At 46.3% G+C, this 23,841-nt stretch overlaps 4 protein-coding genes and 1 pseudogene across 4 annotated transcripts; 2 read left to right on the top strand and 3 right to left on the bottom strand.

The window, feature by feature from the left end:
* Positions 1-1,396: 1,396 nt before the first annotated feature.
* Positions 1,397-3,704, bottom strand: LOC109770509 (L-type lectin-domain containing receptor kinase SIT2-like). The gene has a single exon (XM_040402637.3). The coding sequence runs from the start codon at positions 3,545-3,547 to the stop codon at positions 1,484-1,486; it is 2,064 nt and encodes a 687-aa protein (XP_040258571.2). The 5' UTR covers positions 3,548-3,704; the 3' UTR covers positions 1,397-1,483.
* Positions 3,705-5,873: 2,169 nt separating this feature from the next.
* LOC141042443 (L-type lectin-domain containing receptor kinase SIT2-like) lies at positions 5,874-9,146 on the bottom strand. The gene has a single exon (XM_073510745.1). The coding sequence runs from the start codon at positions 8,129-8,131 to the stop codon at positions 6,062-6,064; it is 2,070 nt and encodes a 689-aa protein (XP_073366846.1). The 5' UTR covers positions 8,132-9,146; the 3' UTR covers positions 5,874-6,061.
* A 4,562-nt stretch (positions 9,147-13,708) lies between these two features.
* LOC109770498 (serine/threonine-protein phosphatase 7 long form homolog) lies at positions 13,709-15,726 on the top strand (annotated as a pseudogene).
* Positions 15,727-19,155: 3,429 nt separating this feature from the next.
* LOC109770528 (probable calcium-binding protein CML31) lies at positions 19,156-20,036 on the bottom strand. Its single transcript, XM_020329237.3, has one exon. It carries the CDS (start codon positions 19,983-19,985, stop codon positions 19,515-19,517), a length of 471 nt encoding a protein of 156 aa, XP_020184826.1. The 5' UTR covers positions 19,986-20,036; the 3' UTR covers positions 19,156-19,514.
* A 222-nt stretch (positions 20,037-20,258) lies between these two features.
* Positions 20,259-21,813, top strand: LOC109770519 (putative calcium-binding protein CML23). Its single transcript, XM_040402808.2, has one exon. It carries the CDS (start codon positions 20,484-20,486, stop codon positions 20,919-20,921), a length of 438 nt encoding a protein of 145 aa, XP_040258742.1. The 5' UTR covers positions 20,259-20,483; the 3' UTR covers positions 20,922-21,813.
* The last annotated feature ends 2,028 nt before the right edge of the window (positions 21,814-23,841 follow it).

Below are 23,841 nucleotides of genomic sequence, written 5' to 3'. Positions count from 1 at the left end.
GGATATTAGGGGTGCCGGTCAGCCTGAACGTTTGAGGCCAACTTAAGAGCCGTCTAAATCTTCTTGACGGGCCAGTGGCCGGGCCATCCGCAGAGATGTTTAAGGCTGGTTTGAGGCGCCGACTGTAGATGCCCTAACGCCCAACGATCAGATACGTCCATGCGTGTGATCCGACGGGGCCGAGGAGCTCAATTTGGCGTGAGAGCTTTGGTGGCTCAGTTTTATCAGCGCCCTAGATCTGGAGGCTCAACATTTCCGTCACACCCGCCGCCCCCGCTCGCAGTCGAGAGGAGATCATGTCTATGCTCTCGCCGGGGAATTAAAGCGATCTACAATGCGGCAGCCGCGACCGCGGAAGCCCTCCTGAAGCAGCGCACCGAGCTCGAGATCTTAATCAGAGCCATCAGCGCTAGTAAGCACGGGCACGTGGATACAGGAGGGTGGTGGCGACCTGGCCTGCAGCGTGGACAGGAGCACGCCGGTGGGGGACCACCGAGGATCTGGAGGCTTGCTGCTGGCGGCGGCTGATGTTGGACGGCGGGGCGGAGCAGAGTCCGGGTGCAGGGCGTTGGCCCGTGCTGGGGAGGTGGTGGCGACCGGTGCTGAGGGGTGAGGGCAACGGGGCAGAAGCACCACCCGGAGGCGCTGTAATGTGGACGGGGCATGGACGATCCAATCGGGCCAGATCCAACTGGGGAGTTCCGGGCAGGCAATCTGGACTGGGAATGAGGTAGAATTCTTCATTGTCCGATCCAGTTAGGAAGTTCCGGGCAATCTGGACGGGGCAGTGGTTCTACAGGATTTAACCGAGCAAGAAATTTAAGAGGCAATGGAGCTTGCGGACGACCTATATGTTAGCAAGATCGGTGTGGCAACGAACTGTTTGGCAACTGTAAATCATCTACAAGACGAGTACCGCAGTGCTATGGAAGAGTATGAAGATTTTAGCGTGGATCACAAGACTACAGGTACAAATTATGAAGCCCATTCTCTAGCTAAAGCTGCCGTGTCACTAGATCCAGCGCGCCCGTGTGTGGCTTCTAAATCTTCCTGATATTGCTTGTGTCCCAAAATCTTTTTTGATTGAATAAAAACTAGCGACACCACTAAAAAAGGATCGATCTGAGGGATCACGTGTGGTGGGAAGAAAAAAAATACTAGGGCTGCAACTTGTATTTCCATGAGACCGTAGAACAATATATGAAAATTCCTTATACAATGGAATATTACACATGGTTATATATGTGTTTTGACACATTATAGGTACTGTAGTATTTATCATAAATGGTACTTCCTCCGTCCCATAATATAAGAGCATTTTGCAAGCTCTTGCAAAATGCTCGAGCTTGCAAAATGCTCTTATATCATGGGACGGAGGGAGTACAACCTAGTAGTAGGATGTATTTCCCCATATATAGCTAAAGGCCCCATGAAAAATATACAATGAAACACCCATAACAGTGCTAAGGGCTAGGAATTTTTTTTATCTCCCTCCCGAGAGGCCTGACAATGTAGCAATGCTTGTCATGAGCTGTGGATTTGACACGCTAGAAGGGTTGAATCCCCTGTTTTCCATCAAGGCTTGCATGCTGAAGCTCATATCGGTTGGTGCGAACTCTGGTAATGGCATGTCTCCGTTGAGGTATTGCATGACTTGATGCATGCTAGGCCTTGTGCTAGCAAAGGGTTGTGAGCACAATAGACCAAGCTTCAGGACCAGGCATGCCTCATCTGTTTTGCACTTGCCTTGGAGCCTCTGGTCTATTATCTCCACCATTGTTCCTTTCTGCCAATTCTCAAGTACCAAGTCAACCAACATAACTCGATCGCCATTTGCATCCTGCTTGACAGGCCTTTGCCCGCAGGTGACCTCAAGAAGGAATATGCCAAAGGCAAAAACATCCGTAAGAGCAGACAGCTTGCCTGTGCGTAACAGTTCTGGGGCAAGGTAACCCATGGTACCGACCACACGTGTGGTATGTGGGTCAGTACCATGATCATACGATTTTGCAAGGCCAAAATCTCCTAGTCGCCCATTTAATTCGCTATCGAGAAGCACATTGCTTGCTTTGATATCTCTGTGGATGATAGCTTTATCCCACTTCTCATGGAGGTAGAGCAGGCCACATGCAACTCCTTTGATGATATGAAACCGCATTGCCCAATCTAGTAAGGGCATTTCTTGTTCACAGTGCAGGTACTTGTCAAGACTACCATTTGGCATGTAATCATAGACCAAAAGGAGTTCACCTTTTCCCCTGCAATAGCCAAGTAACTGCACGAGGTTGCGGTGACGAAGGCGGCCCATGCTAACAATCTCAGTAATGAATTCCTTTGTTCCCTGCTTTGAATCATGTGACAATTTCTTCACCGCAACCTCCAATTGAGATGTAGGAAGTATGCCTTTATACACCTTTCCGAATCCTCCTGCTCCGAGTATGTTCTTATTATTAAATCCTTGTGTGCCTATGAACAAATCCTTATACGGGAATCGATGTGGCCCAAACTCGATCTCCCAGTCTTCTTGTAGCTCGGTATATGCCAATTTCCTTCGAGCAAATAAAATGATGATAATTCCAGCAATAAGGATGAATGCTGCAATGACTATTGGCAGGACAATCTTTAAGACCTTTGAGTGAGGCTTTGGGCCAACATGAGGTAACTGTGGCAGCTTGGTTGTGTCAATCCCAGGAGCAGTCTTTCCCATGCTGAAGCTCCAGCCAAGTATGTAGTATCTTGACTTGATGACTCCAGTTGCGGACGAGAAGCCAATGTATGCCGTGTCTGTGAAAACTGTTGAGAGATCATAGATGGTTGACAGTAATGGTCTTGCAGGCTTGGCCATTTTGATGGGAGCCAAAGTTACATCGACCTTTGTAGCTCCTCCGTCATACTCTACCCACACCTGCATCATCTCACGGCTAATGAGGCTCAAGTTCTTGAACATACCAGTTTTGTCATCAAAGAAGCCAGCATCATGGGATTGCACAGAGTGGAGACTATTTATGTTGATACCAACATGGTTGCCATTGATGTCCTGGAACTCACTATTTTGATTGGTGTCAAGCTCCACCGCAAATATATGGTTGCTTGCTTTACCGTTGTTCTGGTTATTGAGGAGCCCCAAGTACTGGGCTGGCAACGCACTGGAGAAATTCTTGTTTCTGGTGACGAAGAAGGCCATGCCATCAGCACTCTTGTCAGGGTAGGCGGAGAGGATGCTGAAGACGAAGCTGATAGAAAAAGACTGTACATAACCACTAGGCGACGTGCGGAAGTGTAGAGGAGTTGGGTATAGAGCATGGCCTTGGAGGTTAAAGGTGCCATTTGTTAGTTCAAGGAGTCCATCTGGTGTGATTGTGGCAGCTCCATCAAGGCTGAGGTTAGCTTGGGCGAAGCCGGAGTAGACAAACTGGTCATTAGCAATGGTGAAGGGTGCTCGGTTGAGGCAAATGAACAGGAAGAAGAGTTGGCATGGAATGAAACACTTATGTTTCTTGTCAAGCATGGGTGTGACCCATGACATCTCAAGAATATGCAAGAACATAGTATTTTGCAAGTATAACTGTGAACAATGGTTTCCAGTTGCCCTCTACTTCTAGGACTTCTAGGAGCCTGTTCTTCATTTTTAGCGGAATTGACTCAGCCAGCGAGCATGACAGACATGTTAAACCAGATGATTTCCTAAAACTTTCTTTGAAAGGTTTAATATTATCACAGGGATTTATAATTTTTTGTCTGCTAGAGTAATCCAATATGATACTAGCTTTCAGTGGAATTGACTCAGCCAGTTAGCATGAATTGCAAGTTGGCCTTAGTCGTCTGTGGGAGAGTCCCTATCAATAGCAGTTGGCCAATGGCATTAATTACTAGTTCTGATTTTTTCAAACACATGTTGAACCAGATGATTTCCTAAAACTTTCTTTGAAAGGCTTAATATTACCACAGGGTTTATAATTTTTTGTCTGCTAGAGTAATCCAATATGATACTAGCTTTCAGTGGAATTGACTCAGCCAGCTAGCATGACTTGCAAGTTGGTCTTAGTCGCCTGTGGGATAGTCCCTATCAATAGAAATTGGCCAATGGCATTAATTACTAGTTCGGATTTTTTCAAACATATGTTGGACCAGATGATTTCCTAAAACTTTCTTTGAAAGATTTAATATTATCACAGGAATTTATAATTTTTTGTCTGCTAAAGTAATCCAATATGATACTAGCTTTTAGTGGAATTGACTCAGCCAGCTAGCATGACTTGGAAGTTGGTCTTAGTCATCTGTGGGAGAGTCCCTATCAATAGCAACTGGCCAATGGCATTAATTACTAGTTCAGATTTTTTCAAACACATGTTGGACCAGACGATTTCCTAAAACTTTCTTTGAAAGGTTTAGTATTATCACAGGGATTGATAATTTTTTATCTGCTAGAGAAATCCAATATGATACTAGCTTTTAGTGGTGGACTCGTGGTTGTTACTTTAAGAGCATTTTGACAAAGGGGGTGTTTATCATGTTTTGTAGTTCAATAAGATCTTTACGGTCTAATTTCCATGAAATGTTCATTATCTCATTTGGTCAAAAGTAATGTCACCATCATATAGTTTATTGTTCAACACACTAGCCAACTGCTAACCAGATAGCGATATTAAAGTTAGCGTGAACTGCACAAAACTGGTATTATTCGATGTATCTCTGAAGGCTAGTTCTCGCCAATGGAAGTCTCCTTGCTGATTTTCAGTATCCACATTTCTTCATCATTTAGAAAGTTCCAACAAATGCATCGCTCTCTAGACTTTGGTTTCAGTTCATCACTGTAGCCAGTTCCTCTGAAGTCATACTAACCATGCCAGATAGGGCTGCGCAGGCCAGAGGCAGTAGCTCAACAGCTAAGCTGAGACAGGCTGAAATAAAAAGGAAGATAAAAGCCAAGGGAGGGTCCAGGCGCAAAGATCCACTAGCTAACCTGAGTCGACGACGCTTGCCACATCAGCAGCCACTCGAAGCGAAGCTGTCTGCGACCAGAGACTGGAGATGAGGTCAAGCATCGACGCATCCTGCTGCCTGCACAAAGGTCTCCATAGGTGCAAAAAGATGATCAATTTGTAGAAGGTGTCAGCTGGGTGTTTAAAAAAGATGCCCCCAATAAGGGTCTTGTTCGTAATGTTCCAGAGTGGCCAAGCAGAGCGGCGAAACCGAGCCAAGTAACCCGACGAGCTTTCCCGGATAACCCCTTGCCTAACGTGCAAAGTCCACAGGTGACCACTTGCACCTGATTGCATCCCTAACAAACCTAAAGAAGATGTGATCCACATACTCATCTTCACCAGATCAGGTACATTTCCCATCCCCAGGGCCGTGGTGCTTGAGGATCTGGTCTGCACTGGGAAGCCTTCCCCTAACCAGTTGCCAGAGAAAATTTCCTGAGTTTTATTGCAGTAGAGTACCTCTTTCCAGAGAGCCCACCCTTGGTCGCCAACGCGGTCACCAGTTGGCACGCAGGAAGTGAGAGCAACGGTCATTTTCCCTTAAGATAGTTCTTTGGACAATGTGTCTTAAGATATTTTTTTTAGTATATACCTTAAAATTCTTACTCTTTGTTCCGCGCCTCTTGTTGAGTGGAAGCCATGTTTACACCTTGCCTCTTACAAGGGGGGTGGGAATGAAACATGATATCTAGAACAAAAAAATTACAATTTCACTCTAGCTCTTTCTTGTTTTTGTAATGGAACTATTAACAATATCTTCACCCTAGCTTGTTTTGCAACAAGAACTATAATAAACTAGCCTGTCTCCATGTAATTTTGTTGTGAAACTTAATAGACTAGCACTTCCTTTCGTGTTTGTGTGCCTGTTTGATTTAGCCTGTCTCCATGTACCCACTGTGCCATTTATTACAAGGCCTTGAACAAATATCAAATTTATATACACAATCTCCACATAAAAATAACTGGTGTGAAACTTAAGAACTGTAGAACTTGCAGTCACAAATCCGGTTATGTGTGCATGCCAAACATATGAGCAAGCACACCCTGCAGTATTGATGCATATGTGTGCCATCTACTTATCTTCCTCCTGAAAGGCTTGACATTGTGCCAAAGCTCGTTGCTGATGAAGAATGTGATATGATGCAAGGGTTGAAACCTTCGCTCTGCATCAAAGCCAGCATGCAGAAGCTTAAATGTGTTGGCATCAACTCCGGTAGTGGCATTTCCTTGTTGAGGTACTGCATGATTTGCCTCATAGTTGGCCTTATGTTTGTAAATGGGTGAGAGCACAATAATCCTAGCTTTAGTGCTAAGCATGCTTCACCAACATCATATTCGCCTTGAAGCTTGATGTCCACTGCATCATTGAGTGAACCTTTATGCCAATGTTCAAGCACCCAGTCAACTAGCATGAGATGGCCTTCCTCCGTATCTTCCATGATGGGCTTTTGCCCACAGGTGACCTCAAGAATGAACACACCGAAGGAAAATACATCCGTAAATGGGGTTGCCTTGCCAGTGCGTGCAAGCTCTGGAGCTAGGTATCCTATGGTGCCAACAACACGTGTGGCTTCTGGGTCGCTACCATGGTCATACAACCTTGCAAGACCAAAGTCACCTATTCGTCCACTGATCTCGGTATCGATGAGCACATTGCTTGCCTTGATGTCTCGATGTATGATAATTTTCTCACACTCCTCGTGAAGGTAGAGTAATCCATTTGATACACATTTGATGATTTGAAACCGCTGAGACCAATCCAAAGTAGGCTTTCCATCTTTGCCATATAAGTATTTGTCTAGGCTTCCATTTGGCATATAATCATATACTAAAAGAAGCTCACCTTTTCGCCGGCAATATCCCAGTAATTGGACAAGATTGCGGTGTTGAAGGCGGCCTATGCTAACAATCTCTGCAATGAATTCCTTCATTCCTTGTTTTGAGTCGTGCGACACCTTCTTCACAGCGATATTGAATCTTGATATACGCAACACCCCTTTGTATACCTTTCCGAACCCTCCACCACCTAGTAGGTTCTTGTCTTTAAATCCTTCTGTGGCATCAAACAAATCCTTGTACGAGAACCGGTGCGGCCCATACTCAACCTCCCAATCTTCACATAGCTCAGCATACCTTAGATTCTTCCGTATGAGCAGAAAGATGGTAGCAGTTACTGCAAAGAGGAACACCACAATTCCTATTGGTAAAAGTATATGTAATCTCATGGACTGAGCCTTCTGACCAAGACGAGGCAGCTCAGAGAGTTTGGAAATGTCGATGGGTGGAGCGAGGCTGTCCATGCCAAAGCTCCAACCAAGCACATAGTGCTGCGCGCTGACTGTGCCTGTAGAGGATGAGAAGCCAATATATGCTGGACTAGTGATTACTGTCGAGAGATTAAAAGTGGTTGAAAGCAGTGGCCTCTCAGGTTTTGCCAGATTGATGGGGGCCATGGTCACGTTGATCTGTATGGCCTCTCTATCATAGTTCACCCACACTTGCATCGCCTTGTGGCTATTGAGTGCCAACCTCTCAAAGATGCCACTCTGATTACTGTAATAGCCAGCATCATGAGATTGCACAGAGTGAAGATTGTTGATGTTGATGCCGATGTGGTTGCTGTTGATGTCTTCTAAGTCATAATTTTGGATAGTGTCAAGCTCAACCGCAAAAATGTGGTTGTTTGGGTCACCATTATTCTGGTCACTGAAGAGGCCCAAGTACTGGGTTGGGAATGCAGCTGAGAAATTCCTGGTTGGTGCAATGAAGAAGGCAAGGCCATGACCACTCAAGTCAGGGTCGGCGGAGAGGATGGCAAACACAAACGATACAGAGAAAGAGTGCACCGTGCCATTGGGAGATTTGTGGAAGCGCATGGGGTTTGGATGGAATGCATGGCCTTTAACCCGAGCTGTACCATTGGTCAGCTCGAGGAGACCGCTCGGCGTGATCCTGGCATTGCCATCGAGGGCGAGGTTGCTGCCGGTGAAGCCTGAGTATACAAATTGATCGTCCTCATTGCCAGTACTGCGAGCAGCAAGGCTAAGGCTTATGACTAGTTTGAAGAAAATAATCTTCTTGCTAGGCATGTCTGCAATTCTGTATTTTGTGGATCTGCGATGTGGTTTGCAGTGGTGCACTTGCATCTACTTTGTTTGGCTGTTCATTATAGCGGAGTTGGGCTACTTGTAGTTACTTAGGCACCACTTGTTGTCCGAGTCTTCTGCATACTTTTCTTAGTTCCTTCCTTCGTGCTTGCTTCTTCCTAGTCTATAAGGATGCATCTAGTAATATTGAAGATGAGTTTGAATGAAAATGAGACATGTTGCCCAGGTCAGCAATAAAATAATTAAAGCCGCCAAGGACTCATAGGTCGGCACATAAATAAGTTTCAGAGAATCCAAGCATATCCCACATCATTTAGTTGTTAAATGTTTCCTTCAACTGAGCATTTTGTCATTGCTGGTAACCAAATAGTCAAGCTATATTTTTCGTTGTTGTATTCTTGTAGGCAACCAGTGGTAGGGTTTCCAGTACCGTGGGTTTCTTTGTGTGGTTCAGCTGCTGCTTTCTGATCCTTCTCGTCACTACAACAGGCTGTCAATGAACACAAACTGGAACGGCTGTTGACTTTGAACTCCTGCTAGCTGGTCACCCAGTGGAAGCCAGACAAAATTTGGCTGATTTCTCTTATGTAGCAACGATGGGACGCTTTGTTTTTTTTAGAAAAAGAGGATGACCCCCGGCCTCTGCATCTGGACGATGCATACAACCATTTTATTAACGGGCTTGCTAAAAATCAGTCGACTGAGATTTAACCAAGTCTCAGTCGACCATGCAACATTTTTTTTCAACGCTTGCAACTTTTTTTCTACCGGTTGCAGCATTCGTCTTGTTGGTTGTAGCATGTTGTCCCTCATCGATTGTAGCATATCGTCTCACCGGTTGTAACATCTGGCATTGACGGTTGTAGCATTTTAATCACACCAGCTGCAGCACCAATTTTCATTGCTGGTAAAACCGTTGCAACATTTTTCATCATCGGTTGTAGCATCTAGCCGTGCCGTTTGCAGCAAAAGAACTATGCTGACGTCACTCGACTGAGACTTGGTTAAGTCTCAGTCGACTGAGTTCTAGACAGACCCTTTTATTAATTATTGACACAAGATCTTACAAAGTCATACAACAGTAAGACTAAAGCCATCGTCTAAGCAACATCTGTCGCTACTCCTATCCAGTTGATGAAGGGGCGCTGAAAGTCTAGGCCTATTACAAAATAGACCTTGCAGCCAAACCTAACATCTAAGACTTGAGGTCCCAACCAGGACGCCTGCCGGGTATGGGCACCCACTAGTCCGGCGTGCTCCTCAACCAGGACGCCTGCCGAGTATGAGGCTGCCGCAGCCACCTGCCACCAATCCATCTTCAGAGTTGTACTGCTGCATCTACCTTGCCCGGTCTAGCTGCCGCCGACGCCAGACAGCGTCACCCTCCTGCGCGAGTCCATCTCCGCTCATCGGGCGCCGAGTCTTCACTGCGCCACGCCGCCGAGATCCGCCGTCATCAATGGGCAAGATGAAACACCGCTCCTCCTCTTGTCCCCTCCAACCAGCACTTGCTCCAAAACGATGCCCCCAGGAGGGAGAACGACACCGAAGGCACCGTCATCGTCCGATCCGGTAGACCCAGATCTAGGGTTTCCCCCGGAACTTCCCGATCAGGTTGACGTGCCTGCAACGACGATGCCTCAAGAAGGGAACGACGTCCGAGACGCCGCCATCGTCCGCCAAGACCGCAGCCAGGCGCGATTTTCACCGGAAGCCACGTCTTCCCAACCCCGCGGCTGGCTGGAACCGAGCAGAACCTCGCCACGAAGACGTACGTCGCTGTCGGTACTCCGGCAGAGATCCGGCGTCTCCTCACCGGCCCCTCCACACGCCGCCGGTTGGCGGAAGGCCTCCCCGTGACGGATCCAATCGGGGCGTTGGATCCACAGTCTCCGCCGTCACCATCCCGACCAGAACAGCCCACCCCGCCGGATGGGGCGCTGCCACCGCCGCCGTCCATTGAGGGCCGCCGCTCCGCCGGCTATGGTGCTTCGGCCACCGCCGCACGGCCTGGGGTCGCCGCCCCAGCCGCCGCCTTCAGATCGCACGAGAGGAACCGCCCATGCCGCCTTAGATGAGATCCGCCGCGTCCACCCGCCCAGGTGCCTTCGGCACCGGGCCCGCCGCCACCGCGGCCCACGTCGGCGGCAGCGACGGCAGGAGGAGGCGCTAGAGGGTGCTGGCGGCGCTAGGGTTTCGGGGCCCCTGGCGTCGCCCAGGGGGAGGCGACGCGAGGGGGCGAGGCGACGCGACTGATGTATGCCTCGATGATCCTACGCTTTGGTGTAGAGAGGACGACGCCATTGAGGTAGAAATGGTGATTCATGAGTGTAATGAAGGTATTTTTTTATTCTGGTTTCAGTTCAGCAGAAGTTTGTATTAAGTTTTTTTTCACTGAGCAAATATCATCCAATCTGTTTTTTGTTTAGTTTTTAGGGGTACACGTACATATTGGCAGTTTTGTGTTATGATATCGATTAATCTTGAAAAGCTATGTACTACCTTTGTTCCATATTAAGTGTCGCTGATTTAGTGCAAAGTTATCCCAAAACAGCGACACTTGGAACAGAGGGAGTTGATGATACTTTTTTTCTTCGGTTATGGAGGTTACTTGTGGAATATATTTTCATGTAATTTTGTTGCAGGTTCTTTTCCTCTGATGAGGACATCCCTGCTACTATTAGACCCACAACCCTAGTTGTTCTTCAACTCCAGAAAACAAAGGCTAGTCAGCTCGTGCACACCAATCAAATTATTAATTATTTTTATTTCTTGAAACTGCTTTCAATATTCATAAAAATATGATCATGTCTAGATCAGATATGTTTAAATTGCTCAACAACAAATAACCTAGCATGGATAAGAGGGATGCGCATTAGAGCTTCTTTGAATTCCACCATGTCAATGTCACTGCCGTAGTTAAAAAAACCAGACCGTGAGCCTGTCAGTTTAGATTTTTATCGATCGGACTGCAGTCTACCGGTTCTTTGCTGGTTTTTTAGGCTCTAAAGAATATGTTTTGTTCACATATAAATTAGTAAGAACAGATCAAATACATTCCCTAAACAAAAGAGGTCAAATACTTTTTAGTTTCTTTTTTGAGGCAATTCAGTTTTTTTTAGGGGTTGGTAATTCAGTTTCTTCGACTGGACTACAAAGTTGTATGGGCGAGGCGGGTATTGGGCCAAACCAGAGGCCGATATTCACGGAGACCTGCGTTCTATTCCTGCTGCAAGCATGTCATTTTTCTTTTCATTATGCATGTTGGGCTGGTTTGACCACCGGTTTTTATCCACCGGTTTGCCAAAAATAAAATATTGCCTGGTTCTGTATGGTCCACATGCAGAATGGTGGGCTTGAGAAATCATGCATCACACATCAACTCATCCTCCATCACCAGGATTAGATTTGGAAAGATTAATTAATCAATCATGCCCTGCAACCTTGGAAATACTTTTATATTTTGGCTTCCTTATTGCTTATTACCATGTCATGGTGCTTACTCTAGGAAATAAAGAGAGGTAAAAAAAAAAGCTCAATGACATTTGAATGGCGTGGTGTCTGCCATGGACGGCGTCGGCAGGGGCAGAGGGTACCTAACTACGTAGGTGTCCTAGGTGGACGGCGGTGTAGTCTAAGGCGGGCAAGCATGATGGTGAGGGTTGCAGACGTCTAGTAATGCCTGGGCGGCGGAAGGAGAGGTACAATTGCAACGACGGACGAGGAGGGTGTTGATGCAGAGTAAGGGGGGAGCCGGGGCAGAGCGGAAGAAAAGTGGCCCGGAAGGGGATTTGAGTGGCCCGAGGGTGTCAGAGTCCTATGCGGCAAAGGTCCGAATGCCCATAAACTTCCTCCAGTTTGTGTCCAGTTTGCGCGAATTCAGAGAAACGGTCGTGTCCGCTAATAAATATGGGTCCGGTTGGATGACAAACTACGTCCGAACAGCTCGGCCCAGACATAGGCAGGCGTTTGGAGCGACGGCGTTGGAGATGCCCTATGTGTACGCGGGCATTTTAAGGGACGGCGTTGGACATGCCCTAAGTGAAGATGCAACTGCAATTCTTTGTTTTTCTATTTTTATCCTTCTGTAATCATCCAAATCAAAGCAGCCCTAACCATGATATGGAGGGTAGGCACCCATTCCAACAGTTTATACGGATGCACAATACTCTTGTACCACGCGTAGTACTTGCATATTTTGTACTTGTATTCAATTTTTGAAGAAATCGCGATACACACAACACATACACGACTCTCTCGTACTATGTATAGGCGCAAGACGTCACGTCCGGGCGAACAAAGCACGCACACGGTTGGCGCCAACGGAGTCCCCTACGAGTCCATCATGGTCACGAACTCCGAATTTTTTATTAATAGTAATTAGTAGTTACGGAATTATGAAACGAGGAAAGGATAATTACATTTTTTAGAAATAGTAAGGACGCTAGGCAATAGGGCGTCCATGCACGGACGCTAGTATAAGCGACGTCCTGGACTGGACGCTAGCATCAATCACGTCCACGTTTAGGTTGGGCTCCATCCAGAATCCAGCAGCTTCGGCCCATCGCCCCATCGCCCCCTCGGCCACCTCTCCACGGCCGCCGCCGCCGCCGCCGCCGCCGCCCTCCACCTCTCATCCCCTCGACCACCTCTCCACGGTCGCCTCCGCCCTCCACCTCATCTCTCGCCCACCTCCTCAAGGCCGCCTCCCTGTCATCCCCTAGAACACCTCGTGGTAGCCTCCCACCTCTGCCTCATCTCCTCGTCCACCTCCTCAAGGTCAAACTAGGTTGTGCCACCACGGCGAGTTTGACGGAGTTGACGGCCCTTCTCTCTTCTCTCAACCGCGTTCAGCACAACAGTTCCGTTCCTCGTCCTAGCATTCCTCGCAGCCTCAATCATCACCCGCCGGAGCACAGGACGGTAGGCTCTGTAGTTTTCCCCTCAAGCTGTATGTTCTTCCTCTCCAATTGAATAGCACACTGCAGTAGATGCTAGAAAATATCTTCTATTTCTTGCATGGTATTTGTCTCTTCTTCTGATTAATAGATTGACATTGATACTGAGTGAAAAAAAGTCTATTCCTGAACATAACAATGCACTATTGGCTCTTTTGGTGTCCAATAATTTTGCCGAGATTAAAAGCAATGTATGTAAGAAAGTTAGCAAAGAGAACCTTCAAAATCTGGTTTACTATGGTGAGTGTGCTTATGATTGCGTCATTTCCATGATTCTAAATCAGATGCTGATGGATGACTGTATTTGCTACGTTTCCACTGTGTGGATGATCCTTTTGAATTCATCGTTGCTGCATAGCTGCATTTGTCAGTATGTCATGTGTGGCTTATTGTTGTTGTCTACCTACTTAGTGTTCAGCACTTCCATCTCCTTATGTGGAATGAACCGTGCTGAGTATGTAGTTGACAGTAAATGATTGATATTGTTGATGCAGCAGCTTTAATGATTTCTCATTGGTTTCATAAGCATAGCTCATACTGAGAGAGAATATGATTTACTGAGGTTTATCTAGTGGAGTATCCTGAAGAATAAATGCAAATGATTGATGCAATGCACTGGAAGGCTTACTTGTTCCTTTTACCTTGTGACAGGACCGAAATGAATACAAATGGGTGTTTTAGTGATTTATTATGGATGCCTCATAGTCAACATAAAATATCCAAAGCTTGGGAAAATGTGAGTCTTTGTTGAATTTGCATGTGGTATGTTACACTTAGTGTTTGGCTTAAACTGATTTCTGTATGTATTAATGCAGCCTAATATTTCCTTGAACGTACGGTGTCACCGTGTTGGCATCCCATTTGATCCTCTATGTAGCCCAGCTTTAGAGAACCTTGGTTTTTATCAGATTGCAAAGATGAGGAAAATCAATGTCGACAAATACTTGATATCAGCATTGGTGGAACGTTGGCGGCCCGAGACAAATACTTTTCACTTACCTGTAGGAGAAATGACTATTACACTGCAAGACATCAGTTGTTTGTGGGGGCTGCCTATCCATGGTAAACCACTTGTTGGCATAGCTGATGCACCATGGTCGGAATTAGTTGAGAGGTTGCTTGGGATTCCCGTGGATGAACAACAAATGAAACAAAAGAAAAGGCGAAAAGGTGATGATAATATTGTTGTTAGGGATTCACAATACTCTCTAAATTTGGGCAAACTACGAGAACGCTTCCATGTGTTGCCGGATAATCCAATGGATAGGGAGATTAATTGGCATGCTCGAGCACTTGTTCTAGAAATCCTTGGCTCCATAGTCTTTACGGATACATCTGGAGATGGAGTGCCAGCTATGTATCTCCAATTTATGCAAAATTTAGGACAGCCAACATAGTATAATTGGGGAGCAGCTGCTCTGGCTCTGTTGTACAGACAATTGAGCATGTGTGCTGAGAAGGAGAGACTGGAAATTTCAGGGCCTTTATTGCTGCTGCAATTATGGTCTTGGTCCCGTTTGCCACTTGGTCGTCCTAAAGTTATTTTTGAGAAGCCGAAAGGAGAGGAACCTGATGAAGAGGTAGATGAAGAAGTACATTTGGATTATAATCCTGTTTTTGGAGCAAAGTGGTGTGCTGCACATGCGTTTGATGTCCCTCATAATGCTGGTATTGTATTCTAATAACTAAATTTATTACACATCATTTCCACAAATAATTTTCTTAACTTGCAATGAAATATATATAGGTACTGAATATTATCGGAATCAGATTGATTTGATTCGAGAAGGTGCAGTTCATTGGCAACCATATGATGATCTTCTGGAGCAGATACCCATCCAAGTTCATGATGATTCTGATTGGTGGTTTTCTAGAGTACCACTCATGCATTTTTGGATTGTGGAGTTTCACTATCCAGATAGGGTTATGCGGCAATTTGGATTAAGACAGTGCATTCCACCTTTTGTTCCACGTGGTGAGGCAGAGGTTCGGAGACTGCGAAAAATTAAGCATTCTGCAGGAAAATCGCATAACTGGGAGGAATTCCATACCAATTATGTTCAAGAATATGATCGCATTCAAGCAAGTGTGTTGCCAGAGGAAATTCCCTTTGATGTAGCTAGTTTACCTGATTACAGACATTGGTTCCAACAAAATGGTATGTACACAGTATTCTTCGATTCTCAGTGCTTGGGCGGCCTAGATAAACCTATTCCATATCCTCGAGATAGCATTGAATGGACTGGCTACATGCCTAGTGGTCCGCCACTAGCTCGAATTGTACGTGTGTGCAACACTTTCATTGTATTATTTGCATTATATAGTAATAAATGTGTAATGCAATATTTGTTTTGTCACTTGCAGGGGTTACGTGAGTTAAAGAATGCCGCATGGGGGATCAAATGTGCTACTACTAGGGGATGCAAGAAGATAGGGAAATCTGTATTGAGGTCCTGTGTAGAAAATTTGTTAGATCTGAACTTGGAGCCTAGGCTGCAAAGCATGCTCACTGAGGCTAGGTTACCACTGAAGATTGAAGATATTCTATCTGACGATGATGTTTCTTATATTGCTCACCCACCAAGCCCCCCAAAAGAGAGCAACTCTGATGTGTTTAATGAATGGATATACTCCGGCAAAGGTTTTACAACATACTTGAAGGCTGGTGAGCAGTGAGCGATGGAGAATCTACAACACAAGATGTAGGTGAAGTTACGCAACAGACCAACTCTAATGAGCTGGTTAGAACTAGTAGGCATCAATTTAGGACTATGCTAATTCCTTCAGTTTTAGGTTGTTGCTCTAGTTCCTGTTAAATGAACATCTTTTGGTCGTAAACTACAGAGGGCATGTAAAATAGTGGCAGCTGGAGACATGGCACAGGAAACTGTAAAACCTTTTTGGCTTTGTTGTGCCACGCATTCATGTGAAAATTCCGGATTGCTATGGTGAAAGGAGAAAATTCACTCAAACTTATTTTTGTTGGTTCGTGTCTCACATCCAGAAAATAATCTCAAACTCGTATTCGGAGTATAATTTTGTTTATTACATCTTAAGGCAAATGTGCAACCATAAAGGCAAATCAGTAAGCACGTCCATCATTGGTTGCATGATGTGCTTTTCTTATTACTCGACCTCTTCTCTCTGGATGATATGCTCGTCCCCTGACATGTCCTCTTTCCATTGGATGATGTGCTCTTCCCTTGACTCGGCCTCTTTCCTTTGGATGATGTGCTCTTCCCTTGACTCGACCTCTGTCCGGTCTGTCCTCGACAAGTGGTCTGTCCTTGGCTACACGATGTACCTACAGAATAGTAAATACACAAAATTAAAATCAGGTGAAAACAAGTTTGCATCTAAACCACCACTACAAAACTAGTTTATATACCTGTTTGGTTATTGTCTGTTGTCGAACGTCGGGCTTGGTGTCCCATTCTCCTTCCCTGCATCTCATCCATGTACATTGGAATCCTTTTGTGTTGACGCCGCCCACGATTTATTAAGTTCTCATCAGGAACAATAATCGGGCCATTATATGTTGGCCACTCATTTTGGTTCCCGTAAGGATGAAATTGTCCAGCCCAAGTGTTTGCAAGTACTTCAGAAGAATAATATGAATGAACTATTTGATTTTCATTTAGATTCCTGTACTTGCAAACAGCAAGCAAATGAGCACATGGCACACCGGTCAGGTTTGGCTTTAGGCAGTCACAAGATGGAGCAGTATTTGGTTGCAGAGTGACCTTGTACTTAAAGTCTTTATGAATAAAAAGAACATGATCTCCATTGTGTAATGCAACCCTCTCATTATCAATCTTGACCTCAAATATTCCAACTTCATCACCATATGAAATAACATGCATATGTCCTGCCTTGTCGCCCCTTTTAACCAATAGTTTGTCCACCCGTTCGGACCATTGGTTGCCTCCGTCAACCAAGTTAAGAGCACTTCGCCTTCTTTCTACAAACCACTCTAAGCACTTTGAAAATGTCTCCTCCACAATTGCTGCCACCGGAAGCCTTCGGGAAAGCCTAAACACATTGTTTAAGGACTCCGACCCATTGCTTGTCATGATCCCCCACCGATAACCCCCATCCTTGCATTGAAATACTTTCTCAGGCTTCTCTTGCTCATTTTTGTCTTCCTGCAAATACTTACCGACCTTTCCAAGATATGTTATTGCATCGGGACAAGTATGTTCAATAGATGACATGCCCTCCTCAAACCTACGAGGTTTCTTTTTCTTGACTGCCCACTTGAAAATTTTCAAAATGTCATCATCATGAAAAGCTTTGTATAGGTTCTCTGCGACATGTTGAGAGCAAAAGCGATGCACACACTCGCCAGCACTTTCATTCCACCCAAGGTGTGGCTGCTTAAACACCCATTTGATTGCTTTGTGGCGATCTGAAATCACACACATGAACTTTCCAACACCAATTACCTCCCTCCGCAACCATCTCATGAACCAGCCCCAGTTCGTAGCGTCCTCTTTCTCAACAATGGCAAATGCAAGAGGTATTAACTTATTATTAGCATCATATCCGCAAGCCATTATCAACCGGCCCTTGTATCTTCCTGATAGAAATGATGCATCCACACTTATTACAGGTCGAAGGTGAGGAACTGCTGCAATGCAAGGTCCAAATGCCCAAGCAACACATCGAAATTCTCTATGCCCTTCTAATGTCATGGGTTTTGATAGAAGAACATACTTTGTACCTGGATTTTTTACTCTAATGGCCTCGAGGAAGGGGATGAGAAGATTGTATGATCCTTCCCAGCTACCAAAAAGTTGTGCTATGGCCTTCTCCCTTCCACGCCACAACTTATTGTATGATGGTCTCACATTTCTGTAACGTTGTTTGACCAATGCCCGCACATTTTTATACTCAACTCTAGGTCATCCTTGAGTGCTTCACGAATCACATCTGCAATTATAGAGGCCGATAACTGAGAATGGTCAGTTCTATTAGCCGGTGCACGACAAGTGTGAGAATAAGGACATTTCCTTATTTGCCAACATGAACCAAATTTTGTTGGTATTGCATACAACCTCCACATGCAACTGTCATCAATACACTCTGCTACAAGTTTAGATTGACTGCTTGTGCTGTACTTCACTTCCAGGTTCATGTTTATGTGAAATTCACCAATCGCAATTTTGAGGTGCTCTTTTGAATCAAAAATTTGCTGCTCTGACAATGGGCTTTGAAAGTGCTTCTTGCATCCAAAAAAACGTTCATCTACTGTCGTCTCCGTTAGTATAGATATGTCACCAAAGGCTCTCACGCCATTCTGTCCACATGTACGCATGAATGGAAATGCATTAACATGATGCATAACTCTTGGTTCTGGATCTTCGTCTGAACTCTGGCTAGGTGCGGCATCAGAATCATGCTCATCATCATCATGTCCCATAAAATCCTCCTCTGTCTCTGTATCCTCCTGATCATATGGGTCATTGACAGTACTTGTTGAAAAATCATTTGTCACAGTACCATGAGTAGAAGATGGAGCATGTGCCATGTCGAAATCAAGACCACATGAACTAGAATTTGGAAAACCACTGACAGATGTTTGATGCAATGACGAGTGCACTGCACTTCCATACCTTTGTGAGTGACTTTCAATTATTGGTATGTTGCTTCCACCGCTGACTTGGCTCAACATGTCTTGATTTGGCGTGATGTTAACATATAACTCTATCACTTGCCATGTTGTCCGGGACTTGGTCTTCTCAAAAATCATGTTCCACCCTCTTTCCTCATATATTGGAATTAACTGAAAATAATGTGGTCCAGGAGCTCCAATATCAAACCGAGCTTGGATATTCAGGTTCGTTTGAGCACTGACATTAACATGTGCAAGTCCTCGACATGTCTCACTCTTGATATCTTCAAAAGTGGTATTCTCGGATGCTGGAAATGTTAACTTGGGAGGAATAGTATACTCCACACCCATGGACCCATGTTGCACTTCACCATCCACGTAAACCAGAACGATTAACATATTCTTATATGCACCTACAAACATGAACGTGCAACAAGTGAATATCACAATTTTAAATTTATCTACCATAGACTCACGACTGAAAATTTGGCTTCTCACAAACCATCCAATTAAGGATTGTAATTCAGGAATACCAATCCAATCATTTATAGAGTGTCTGCTTGTAAATCATTGAATCAATTGCATAGAGATTAAAACAAAGGAGATTCAATAGGACAGTACAACAGTTAACATGAATCAAGCACAAAATCAATTGGAGGATCCTAATGGCGAGCGGCTGATGAGACCTTGCCGCTCCTGTGATGATCGGCGTTGCCGGCTGCCAGAGATTGCTTACCATACGGTGAGCTCCAGGAGCGCAGACTGATGCGTACTAGGGTTTTAAACCTTAGGAAAGACCCGGTTTAGTCGAATCTGATGGTTAGGCGAATCACTTGACTGGACGCAGTTACTAATAGCGTCCAGACCTGGACGCTATCCTCGATAGCATCCAGCTGTGGACGAACTCGTCGAAGGTGAGCACCCCGTCTCCGTTGAGGTCGAACCTCTGGATCATAGCGCGGCAGTCGCCGACGTCCCGGCTGGCGCCCAGCCGGCTCAGCGCCCGCCTCAGGCTCGCCGGCGTGATGCACCCTCTCCCCTCCACCTCGTACACCCCGAACGCATCCCTCAAACCCCTGCGTCTCTGGTCCTCTTCTCCCCCCTCCTCCTCGGCCACCAGCTTCAGGAACTCCTCCTCGCTGAGCAGCCCGTCGCCGTCCGCGTCCACCGATGCCACGAGCGCCGCGGCATCCTCGGCCGATATGCCGTCGCCGAGCGTCGCCTCCACGCAGAGCCGCAGCTCGGCCGCCGAGATCTTGCCGTCGCTGTCGCGGTCGAAGGATGAGAAGGCACGGGCCATCCGCTCGCCGGAGGAAACCATGGTCAGTTAACTGGTGTTGGACTGATGCGTGGACGGCTCGATGCTTGTGTGAGCGACAGTAGCTGAGATGGTGCGATGAGAAGTCCGTGTGCACGCACGGTATATGTAGGCGTACCGCGTACGTGTGCCGTAGTACAGTCAAAAGAAGTTCACTGGTACAAATCTGAAGTTCAATTCTAAATGGCACGGCGGTTCTGAAAAACCCATGGTTCTCGCCTCCAAGTTGTGCTATATATTCCGTCAAAGAACACACTCATTTTATTTACCCTGGTCCAAAATTTAACTCGCTCTTGGTGTCACCGTAGAAATGCGGTACTACGTGCTACTAATTGGCTAGTTGCTGAACTTGATCAAACACCGTTCCCATTTGCTTGCCCATGCCAACATTCTCAGCTATAAATACCAACACGCAACAGCTCGATCTCAATCAGCAGCAAACCAGCGACGAACTCAGCATCAAGCACCGAAAGACAAATCAATCTTTGCAGGCGACTCACCATGGCCGCATCAGATGAGTTCAGGCGCGTGTTCTCGGCGTTCGACCAGGACGGCGACGGCAAGATCTCCACGGCCGAGCTGCGGCTCTGCATGAAGGCGGCCCTGGGCGGCGACATGTCGGCCGAGGAGGTGCAGGCCCTGATGGCCTCCGCGGACGCCGACGGCGACGGCCTGCTGGACGAGGAGGAGTTCCTGAGGCTGGTGCGGGAGACGGACGCCGGCAAGGAGGAACAGGGGGACAGGTGCCGGGAGGCGTTCGGGATGTACGAGATGGAAGGGAGGGGCTGCATCACCCCGCTCAGCCTCAAGCTGATGATGAGCAGGCTGGGGCTGCACCTGGACGTCGTCGAGTGCCAGGCCATGATCCGCCGGTTTGACCTCAACGGCGACGGGTTGCTCACCTTCGACGAGTTCAAGACCATGATGATGATGGCATGACGTACAAAAAGTCAAAAACTGAACTTTGTATACTTTCTCTGGCTGATTGTAATTCCTTAATTTCTATCTTCGATTCGGCGGCAGATACAATTGTATTGTTCTATAGTAGCCAACTAGACTGGCTTAATATCCCAACACCCATATCCTTTGAGAAAAACAAAGTGCCAAACTAAAAAAGATGAACAAATGACAATGCTTCCATTTCCAGTGCTCCACTATAATATCAGTGGATACCTGGGAGGGACATGACACATCTATAAAATGTTGCAACGAAGAAAAAACATCTTTCCAGCAGCATAAATGGAAATATGATACTATAGTAATTTTGAAATCAAGACTTTATACAGGAACGACCTTGTCTTACCTTGTCAATGATTATCATACCAAGACTATAAATATCAAACTTGTATGTGATCTGTCCGCCATAGAATTCAGGTACCATATATCCCCTACACGAATATTTATGTAGCCAAATTCATAAGAAAAAGGGACCAATATGCATTCATACATAACAAAAGAGAGTTTCCAAGATCGATAGCAAGCTTACATAGTTCCGAACAATTTTGAAGTAAAATTCGGCTCTGATTTTCATTGAAGCATCTCAAGAGACCAAAATCACCAACTTTCGGCATCATATTATCATCTAGCAAAAATATTTGCAGGTTTAAGATCTAGGTGAACGATGTGCTTTTGGCGAAGATAATATAAACCGTCACAAACTCCATAGATAATTTGATAGCGCTTTCTCCATTCAAGTCCATGAGATGCATCTATAAAATGGGAGAGGAGAAAGTTGATTTAGTATTTACCGAAAAAGGCTTTACGCCCCACTTTATAAATAAAGCACCACCACCGATACCACAAGTTACGAACAGAGTACAAAAGAAAACAGAAAAACAGCGGGCGAAAAAGTGCAAGGTTAATGCTGAGGGCACATGTCAACAAGCCCTAAAGAGAAAAGAAAAAAAGGCCAACACAGGCCACAGCGCCAGGCCAAATAGGATTTGGCCCAATCTGGTTGGGGGGGGGGGGGGGGGGGGGAGGGGGGAGGCGGTGCCAAGCGACGAGCCAACGAGCGAAGATCTGCAATCATGGTCGATGGCGGCGTGCTCCTTTCCTCGGCTAAGCGGCTTCCACAGCTGTAGAAAACCACATAGTTTGTAGATGGCGTCAGAAGAGCGACACAGAGGAGAGTCTTCAATAACAAGCTTGTTGCGGACGTCCACAAAGTCCACACAAGCTCTCCAACGCCAAGCCACCTAATGTGGCGCGTGCCGGTAGAGCAGGCTTGAATCTCTTCAAAGAGTTCCGGGAGGTTCGAGTGGCACCACTCGCCACCTACCACTTCCCGGAAACAACTCCAAAGGAAACGAACCGTCACACACTTGAAGAAGATGTGATTCGAACCTTCCTCGGCATCGCAAAGAGGGCACTTGCCATTCCCTGGGCCATTGCATTTGAGCACCTCCACCCCTGAAGGTACCCTCCCGCGGATCCATTGCCATAGGAAAATCCTAATCTTAAGCGGAAGCCGGATTGTCCAGATAGCATATAGGGGTTCCGGCATTGGAGACGCCGCAATGGTATGGTTAAAGGGATTGATTAGAGAAGCGTCCGCTCGGCTCGAGACACCACCTAATCCAGTCAAGGGCAAGGCTGGGAGCGTGGAGGGTGACACGAGCTAGGAGCTCATCCCAGGCCAACTGCTCAATGGGCCCAAATGCCGTCGGAAGGCGAGGCTCCCAAGTCAATAAGGGCAGTCTCGACCGAGACAAGCGGGGTCACACAGATGGAGAAAAGCTCCGGAAATCTAGCCGCAAAGGGTTCGTCGGACACCCACCGATCGAACCAAAAGAGGGTCGCCACTCCCGACCCTACAGAGATCGAGGACCCTATGCGCCGCACTGGAAGGAGCTGGTTGACGGATTCCCAGAACTGTGGCCCTCCTGCGCGTTGGCAGAAGGCAAGTGGATGGCCGCGGAGGTACTTCTCCTTGATAATGTCCAGCTAGAGCCCGCCCTTGTTATTAGCAATACGCCACAACCATTTGGACAGTAGGGCAACATTCATGCACTTGGAGGACATGATGCCAAGACCACCTGGTCCTTGGGGCAACAAATGTCTGACCACCATACCATGTGGTACTTTTGCTTGTTTCCCTCGCCCGCTAAAAAAAACCTTGATATGAATTTGGCGATCTCATCGTGCAAGGTTTCATGGAGGCTATAGAAGCTCATGATAAACATGGGGAGACTCGACAAGAACGAGTTGATCAGGATCGTCCGAGCCACCTGGGAGAGCCACCTGCCCTGCCAACGCTCCACTCGATGTTATATCTTGGTCACATATGGCCGAAGATCCGTACCGAAAGGTGGGAGTCACTAATGGAGATTCCCAAATATATGGTTGGGAAATCCCCGAGGGGGCAGTTGAGACGGCCTTCAATGCTCTGACTTTCCTCGGCGGAGTAACTAAGGACTTGATACGTCTCCGTCGTATCTATAATTTTTGATTGTTCCATGCCAATATTCTACAACTTTTGCATACTTTTGGCAACTTTTTATACTATTTTTGGGACTAACATATTGATCCAGTGCCCAGTGCCAGTTCCTGTTTGTTGCATGTTTTTTGTTTTGCAGAAAATCAATATCAGACGGAGTCCAAACGGGATAAAATCTTACGGAGATTTTTTTGGAATATATGTGTTTTTTTGGATAAAGAATCAACTCGAGACGATGCTCGAGGGGCCCACAAGGACGGAGGGTGCGCCCCAGGGGGTAGGGCGCGCCCCTGGACCTTGTGGCCACCCGTAAGGCGGTTGGTGCCCTTATTCTAGCACACGAAAGCTAATATCCGGATAAAAATCGTGTTAAAATATCAGCCCAATCGGAGTTACGGATCTTCGGGAATTCAAGAAACG

The sequence above is a fragment of the Aegilops tauschii genome, chromosome 3 (genome assembly GCF_002575655.3).
Source record: "Aegilops tauschii subsp. strangulata cultivar AL8/78 chromosome 3, Aet v6.0, whole genome shotgun sequence".
NCBI classification, from domain to species: Eukaryota; Viridiplantae; Streptophyta; class Magnoliopsida; order Poales; family Poaceae; genus Aegilops; species Aegilops tauschii.
Note: the sequence above shows the minus strand (reverse complement) of the source record. Positions and strands in the feature narration are given on the sequence as shown.

Coding starts and splice junctions, on each gene's coding strand:
- LOC109770509 (XM_040402637.3), bottom strand. CDS start 3,547: ATGTTCTTGCATATTCTTGAGATGTCATGGGTCACACCCATGCTTGAC.
- LOC141042443 (XM_073510745.1), bottom strand. CDS start 8,131: ATGCAAGTGCACCACTGCAAACCACATCGCAGATCCACAAAATACAGA.
- LOC109770528 (XM_020329237.3), bottom strand. CDS start 19,985: ATGGTTTCCTCCGGCGAGCGGATGGCCCGTGCCTTCTCATCCTTCGAC.
- LOC109770519 (XM_040402808.2), top strand. CDS start 20,484: ATGGCCGCATCAGATGAGTTCAGGCGCGTGTTCTCGGCGTTCGACCAG.